This window comes from Montipora capricornis, chromosome 1 (genome assembly GCF_036669925.1).
Source record: "Montipora capricornis isolate CH-2021 chromosome 1, ASM3666992v2, whole genome shotgun sequence".
Classification (NCBI taxonomy): domain Eukaryota; kingdom Metazoa; phylum Cnidaria; class Anthozoa; order Scleractinia; family Acroporidae; genus Montipora; species Montipora capricornis.
The window spans coordinates 39,010,801-39,019,082 of NC_090883.1; the positions used below are offsets into that span (position 1 = coordinate 39,010,801).

Sequence of the window (8,282 nt, forward strand, 5' to 3'; positions counted from 1 at the left end):
AACAAAATTGAACGTAGCAAAAATCTCCCAAAATGTTTGTCGCTGATCGTAACTGTTTGTATTCTATATTCACGGTTCAAAATTAATGTTGTTTTCATGTCGTACATATGTTATTCTTGAGCGACCGTCCTGGAAACTTCCTTCTGCTCTTTCCAAAAACTGTGTATCAATATTTATTTACTTTTGCATCAATATTTGTTTTTGCATAAAGCAAGCTAACAAAATCTGTACCTTGCTAAGTTCGCATTTGTTAGCGTTAATAGTACTTTCGGTCCAATGCTTCTGTTTTACGAAGGCGTATATGTTTTTGGTCACCCATCCAGACACTAATCCCGCCGGAGAGGGAATAACTTTAGTAATCTTTAGTATTACAAAGCTGTCAGATGCTCAGAGGGCACGCTTAAACTTGTGGTGAAAAGAAGTTTATCAACATGTCAGCCCAGAAGCCAATGTTTCTCACTTCCCATTTATTTTCTTCAATCTTTCTGGGTTCAGTACTTTGCTAGTAACCACATGTCTTCTCAGGCTATTTACCCAAGGCTACTACCATGGCACTACAATGATAGACAATACCAAAACAATATCGTGCACTGTTAGAGCTACATATTACGCAAGGATAGATTTTTTTCGTCGTACGAACGTGTGAGAACCTGTGAGCCAAAGGGCCTCTGCTGGTATGACTTCTGGGTGGCCCCTTATATGGTCTTAATGACCCCCCAACTTGAAAAAATTGTCTGGAACGGTGCACGTACCACAGGCAACCCAGTGTACCCTCACGGAGGGTCTAGTTTTATTTACTGTCCAGCCGGCGGTCGAGGAAAGATCTCCCAAAAAAAAAGGCCTAAAACAGCTTGGAACGACAAAAATACATGACGCAGGACTCAGTTGACATCTCGTTTGATGTTTCATTGAATTATTTGCTTTTAAACTTTATTTTCGAGCAAATCTTAGCCACCATAATATTCCTCAGTATTTCTTCTCTAGTTCGATAGGAACTACACCAACAGAGGGAGGTCAACCTGTGTACAATGTTGTGTTCACCAGTTAAACAGTTTTAAAGAACAAGCGTAGTGTTTAAGTCGTCCCATCGATACAGTGGTTAAACGCCCTAGATCTAGATCCCTAGAAGATATAGAACGAGATCGTTAGCGACGTTGTCGGGAAAGTGCAGAACTTCATTCCATTGACCTTATGACTACGTTTACGCCTCCGTTTGGTCGTGAGCGCTGTAACGAGTTTGATTCCGCCTACACTAGTGAAAAGCAGCCTTTTATAAGGATAGAAGGGCAAAATGAAAGCTGTCACAATACTTTCGACAATTAACAAAATTAATGTTACATCTGTCTGATCAATAAACGAGACGCCACATCCCATACACCTGACTTGCTTGTCATTTTACTAAGCTGAGGCTTGCCATTTCACTGCAGAGTGATTTTACAACAAATGAAACTCTCTTTGCTCTTTAATCTTGGGAATGAGATGCGTTTCAATTTAAGCAGGTTACTATGCGAATTTCGTTCTCATGCAGAAGTATGAAGCAATGAACTTATTCACCGTTATGAAATGACTGCGGATAACCTTCGAGGGACTTCATGAACAAACTTGCCCAACAAGAACAAAAACTAACCAGATAACAGAATTCACCGCGACTGGAACTTCTATAGTCTTTACGTATAATTCTTTAATCAAAATTCATGTGTTTACTTTAAATTCAATAGACCAATTCGGCTAACTCAATGTTGTACCCAATTCAAATCCTCCGGGAGTAAAACGTTTTGTTCCAAGAATTTCCATATCATTTAAATGTGAATGCTTCATTGTCATGCAAATTCAACACACAAAGAATCTTAACCCCGAGAGATTTGAATTGGGTACAACATTGAGTTAGCCGAATTGGTCTATTGTTTACTTTTGAAGATAGCACTTTCAATGCTCACGTTTTTGAAGAATGTACTTTAGATTTAGACTAGAGACCCGCGAAAAGTGCGTCCTTTATGGTGAACTTGAAACTCGGCCACTTGATCTCAAAGAAATCAAACACCCCTTGTTCTTCTATGTCAATCAAACTCCAGTTTTCAGGGTAGTCCCAACCGAAGTTCTCTTAAAATCCATGATATTTTGTGGCAAACTATTATAACCTTGTGATTTTTCCTAGTAGTGCACTGCTGCTTGACCTTAAATCATTCAATAATCAATGGGTCTAAATTATTGAATCTCGAAAAATATCATTCAATTGAATAATCTTTTTAATTGCTCGATGTGCCCTTGTCACGTCATTAGCAGAAGCATGTATTGCGTGGCTATAGGCTATTTGCAACGATTGGTCACAAGACCAATAATTGGTAAACTGTGTAGTTATCAATGTTTCTCTTAGCCAAAATGCTTATACTTATTAGAGGTAGGATAGGCGAAGGTAAATTAAAAAGGACCGAAATTTTCGGACTTCCAAGCCGCAAGGGAAAAAATTAACAGCGGTTTGAAAGAATGCAAGGATTTGCATTCAAATCATTGGAGCGCGACTGGAGGGCAAAGCGCCTTCCACCCATACAAAATCTAATTTCTAACGTCAATAATAACTTCTTAAACGATATGAGGTTATAAACCTTTTTCGTTTCTGCGAAAATAATATATTGAAACTGGTCGAGTAACTCATTTACGAAAAGGAGGTCACCTGACGAGCTGTTGCAAATAACCTGTCCAACGCGGGTAGACGACTCATATCAAACCACGCTAATTCCCCGGGAGCTGAGATTTGATCCCAAGTTGCGTCAAGTTGACACCTGCTTGCATTTCGGACGTTAGTTCTTCCTTAAGAACCGATTTGTATTGTTATCTATTCTTACTTTTACTGTTTTTTTTAGCAGGCTGCCAGCCCAGCTGCGCAATTCTATTTAAACAAAAAAGGCCCTGGGATTAAAGGTGGTATCTCATCTTTCCTAAACGAACAAATTACGTCTACATTAAATCCGGGTCAATCATGTTTAACTAATACAACCGAATTAGTCACTTTGCTATGTATTGATGCACTTTACCTGACGTCACAGTGGCAATGTTGGTCCACAGAACCATACAGAAAAGAGTCTTTTGGGAATTTGACTCTATTATTATGCAAAACGTGATCCATTATTCGCTATTGTTTTGTGCACCAACATGGCGGTCTCATCACGTTATGAAACCATCTATAAACACTGTTGTGTGCTAGAAGTGGTGTGGTAGATGTGGCAGTGAATGAGATGTGAAGAAGACTTCACATTAACACGATGACCATCATCAGTCCTTTTTGCGCCATGGGACGCATAAGGCCTCAGCCCAACACGATGACCATAACCGAGACAAAAATAAATTCATTTCACTGAAGAATTAAAATGTGCATCAAAACACTAAGTTAATGTATAAAATGCTCAGATATAAAAACAAATCAAATCTCAAATGTATTTTAATACCCTCGGCTGTAGGGTTCTTTTTGTCATAGAAACTTAGTACACACCCTAACCTCAAGCGTTGCATGTATCTGCCTGAAAGGTTTCATTCACTAAATATTTACCGTAATTCCCAACTTACTTTATAGCACTGCCTCCCCCCCACCCCCCGCCCCCCCAAAAAAAGAGTAAAACCAGAAACAAAGTAAATTTTTTGGCCAATAACAACAGAAGCAGCAGACAATCAAATTAGCCAATCATAGCGTTAAGGACGGCGCTTAATTAATCGCGCGAAAACGCGCGTGAGCAAGTCACAATAGACCAATTCCGACATACTAATACTCAGCTTGACATTGAGAGAATAACACAAAGGAATAAGCGTGTCAACATGTTTATTCAATTTTCTTTCGATATCAAACATACATGTATTAATAAATCGGAAACGCTCTGTTGCTTTGCTTTTGCATCTAATAGCCCTTTTCACGGTTAGTTTTTCTCATTTGCATTGCAATGTAATCTAACGTGGGTGCGAGGCAATTTCGGGTTAAAACTACAAAATAGCCCGAAATTGCCTCATATGCATGCTAGATTACATTGCAATGCAAATAAGAAAAACTAACCGTGAAAAAGGCTATTGACTGAGTGTGTGGTGCGAGATTTTTTGGCAAATCGTTAAGCGCAGCAATGCAAAACCAAAACAGTCACCAAATTATTGACCAAACAATCTCGCCCCACCTTTTCAAGCAATGAACATGCGTTTTCCCGAGCTTAGCGCCGGCTTAGTGAATTTCAGTTCGCTACACGTCGAAGATGCTCTATTTTATTTTATACGTCTGTTGTGATCGACCAAAATAATTTACTTTCGCTTTCGTTTCTGGTTTGCTGGACGCAATTGAAAAGCGCACTATTTTTTCCCAATTTGGTGGTAGGTACTGGAATTCTCATTCAGACTAAACACAATTTTGATGCACCCAAGACATTGTGGTGCCATTCTCCAAGTGAGTTATCTCATCGCGTTTAGCATAAATTGGACCCCTGCATAAACTACACATAGAGTCGTACTGCGCTGTAAATGATTTCCGTCTGCCTTTAGAAGGACTGCCTCCATATTTCCGAACAGGGGATGCTCTTGGAGGATTGCTTTTTCTAGGGACGCTGTTGAACTGATATTTTGCTGACCCGGCGGGCGTCCTTTTAGTACTAGTTGGGGTCTGTGGCGGCGTCGGGAAGGTAAAACATGCCGGGGGCATCTTGAGACAACTCTTCGGGCTGATGCATCCAGCAGGATTTGCACTGTCTGTCAATGGAGACCACTGATTGACCGAAGAGCGAGAAGAACCTGTTGCATTATGGGCCAAGAAACTTAGACATCCAAAGAACTGATTGCAGGAGTCACTCAGCGGTACGCGAGTTTTGTCGCTCATGACTCTCGCACCGACTAAATTACCAGAACTTACTAACCCGCGAGTGCCGGAGCCTTCAATAAGAGAATCTGATGCGCCTTCTCCAGGGTAATCCGCTTCGTCTCGTTTCTCTTTTTTTGTCTTCAAATTACTTCGTGAGATGTAAAAATCCCCGGCTGTACCTGCGCTGCCAAGTCCTCTATCGTGCGGTGACGATGAGCATTGACGCTTCGAGGGAAGTGGCTGGACATGTGACTCTGCTTCAAAAGCCCACGCAAGAATCTCGTCGTCGTTGTCATCTTTGAACGCATCTTCCCAAGTATCACTGGCATTTGCGGCACTTTGCGGAGACTCAAACAACTCTTGGCTTTGGTTGAAACGGAGTGCTTCGCAATAGGCACCACTGCAGAGTAACTGGCTGGCAGTTTGGAACCCACAAGAAGAGTGAGCAAGGTCGGGAGTCTGGGTCAAAAACACACCAGCATCAGCGCTTGTTTTCTCCAAGTCTGTAGAGCAGGTACCTTCCCCAGCATCTTCCTCTGGGTCGTCACAAACAGGTTTTCGCAAATCTTCAGCAAGATATCGATGCAGCCTGGTTTTTCGTGCGAATGGCTTCGTCCTCACGGCTTGTTCTAAGTGTTTGGGGTCGTTGATGACTATAACCTGACGAATACCGCGAGTAATGGCCGTGTATACGTGCTGGCAACTTTGATATATCGGACTTCCAACAACGTACACAACAGTGTCGATCTCAGAACCCTAAGAGAGAAAAACGAAATGGCAAAAAGCAGAGTTAAAAGGTCTCAGCAAAATATAGACAGTGAAAAGCATGCGTGTGCAGCCAGAAACCCCACTACTACACTACACTAGTTCATTTTGAACAAAATGGGACATTTTCCCCTCTAGATTAAAAGGCATGTCAACAAAAATGGTGACAAACACACCCATACAAATCTGAGGGAATATCTTAGAGTACCACACAAGCGGGACTGCAATTCACGTCAGCCGCTTCAACTTACCACAACAGTTTTGAGAGACGAGGACTACGACTTCAAGTCCATATCATAGACCACGGAGTCTGACCATTTGCAGATGTCATTAAAAATGGAGCTCGAGTTGTTCAAAGCAGGGCTGGAGCCCATCCGCTATAAATACTACGGCAACTTATACAGCGGATTTCTATTCACTGTCGTTAAACCAAAACCAAAATAATAGACCTTTTCACGGTTTCTGAAGCCACATTGGTTGAGGGGCAAACAAGGCTTAAATTACAGTGAATGTATGGGAATTTTGCCGACTTCGATCCATTATAAATCCTTTAAGGTCTGACGATTGTGGATAGCGAGAATACCTCTCAAAAAGCACTTCTTTTGAGATTATTTTCATGAAGCATGACGATCAGAATCAAGCTATAACGACCGTAAACGAAATTTGTACATTTCATATAAACCCTTGTAAACAAAATTATGGAAATTCCCGCGAAATTTAAAGCGACATGAGGAGATTCCTAATATCCAATTTTCAGACGTTGTTCCTGAATGATATGAATAAAGCGACTAAAATATTTTTAAATTGTCGAAATCTGCCTTTTTGCAGCGGAGCTATAAAGGTTTGAATTTGGCCAAAATCCCATACATTCACTGTAAGTTAAGCCGCGTTTGCCCCCCAACCAAGATGCCGTCAGAAATCGCGAAAGGTCAATTACTCTTACCAATCACAAGTGGCGCGTACAGCGCGATGAGCCAATCAGGATTGGAAAAAATTACATGTGCCTTGCTCAAAGCGCGGGAAAATGCGCGTGTGCAAGTCGCAATTGGGTTTGGTTTTGCTTCTATGGTTGAAAAACTGATGCGAGGTTTTTAAGCCAATCACTAAGGGTAGCAGTCGCAATCGTGTAATCACTTTCGACAGTCATTTGAAAACCGCTCTAGGATTTAATCAGACATAACTAAGGTTAGCGCTGAACCAGGATGCGTAGAAGACTAGCTCATACCTGAAAGGTATGTATTGTCCTCGCCCATGCGTGACAGAGCTTCGCCTTTAACAACATCTTCTTGTCAATCTTCATGATCTTTTCTCCATTGTCCAGACTTAAGTAAGTCGTTTTCTTGTTACGATTATCCTCCTCGTCAATAATTTCCCGAATGAAAAAGATCTCTCCGTTACAGAATTTCACGTCTTCTTTTGAGTGTACATCGAAGCACACGATGGTCTTTTTGACGCAAACCTTGTCCCCCACTTGAAAGTCCAGCTTCCCTTTGGCGTCCTTGATAGAATGTTTGTTATAATGGCGAGCGCACAGTTCATTGATGTTCAAACAATCTGTGCGCCGGAAGGCGATAAATTGAGATTTATCAGGCTCTGGCAAATTCACAGCGGATATCTTGTTTTCTAGTAAATCTCGCACCATTTGTGTGACAGCCATGTCATCAGATTCAACTCCACTCTCACTTTGTTTGGATTGGTAGCGGAAAGAAATAAACCCTCTTTTGGGGTCATCTGGAAAGAAAGGCATCTGTTGACAGGAAATCCTCCCAGCATTTTGCGCAATAAGTTGAGATTCAGCTCTGTGATTTGTCCTCAGCATGACACTGCAGCCATGCTCCAAGAGTGCATTGTAAACGTCCCCCAGAAAATTGCCTGGCTCAATGGACGGCAACTGGTGCTTGTCTCCCAGCAAAACAATTTGCTGCAGTGAACACTTCTTCGAAAGTATGTTCATAAGGGTCGCAAATGTTTTCACAGAAACAAGTGAAGTCTCATCACAAACAAGAAGCTTAACCTCTGAAAATTTCCATGCGGACTGGCTTTCGCCGTTCTTGGCCGCCTTGAGCCAGCGCAGATAACTAAAAATCACCGAGTGTAACGTGTATGCCTGAAGGCCGGTACGTTTTCCCAAAATACAAGCTGCTCTGCCAGTCGGTGCTGTTAGTAATACCGCATCGCCACAAGGGTCAGTTATCGCAGTTTCATGCTGAGAAATATCTGGATTCTGAGAGCAATTCTCAATGTTTGGTGGGGTTTCAGGAGATAAACTATTGGCGGAGGTGGGCAAGGGACCCGTGCAGCCTTGAAAAACCGTATGAGAGACACCAGTCAAACTTCTAAAACAGCCTGCCAAGGGTTGTTCGTCTTGTTTGGCACAAAATTCACCGTCAGCTGCAAGCTGAGCTCTTTTCACTTTTAGAGCCTGTGATAAAACACTTGACACAACATGAGTCTTACCACAGCCGCCTCTTCCAGATAGGACAACAACTGAATTGGTGGTTATCATTTTTGCTGCTCTAAGCTGGTCTGCATCACCACCAAAAACCTAGAGAACGAAAATAAATACGATAGATTTAATACCACTTTTGCAGGTTATTAGTCCAAGACCCCTGAAATGTAAGAAATGTCTGTAAAAGAAATTGTTCACCTCTAATTAATTGTATCATTCGTCACCACTCCATGCAATTATGCA

The 8,282-nt window shown here is 41.7% G+C and overlaps 1 protein-coding gene across 2 annotated transcripts in view; it reads right to left on the reverse strand.

Annotated features, from left to right (window-relative positions):
• Positions 1–901: 901 nt before the first annotated feature.
• Positions 902–8,282, reverse strand: part of LOC138042603 (DNA helicase B-like) — a 17,517-nt gene continuing 10,136 nt past the window's right edge. For both annotated transcript variants that reach the window (XM_068888563.1, XM_068888556.1), the window contains exons 3-4: positions 6,816–8,135; positions 902–5,581 (exon numbers count right to left, since the gene is read on the reverse strand). In XM_068888563.1, coding sequence (XP_068744664.1) covers positions 4,370–5,581; positions 6,816–8,135 — 2,532 coding nt within the window. In that variant the 3' untranslated portion in view covers positions 902–4,369. The remainder of the gene's footprint in view (positions 5,582–6,815; positions 8,136–8,282) is intronic.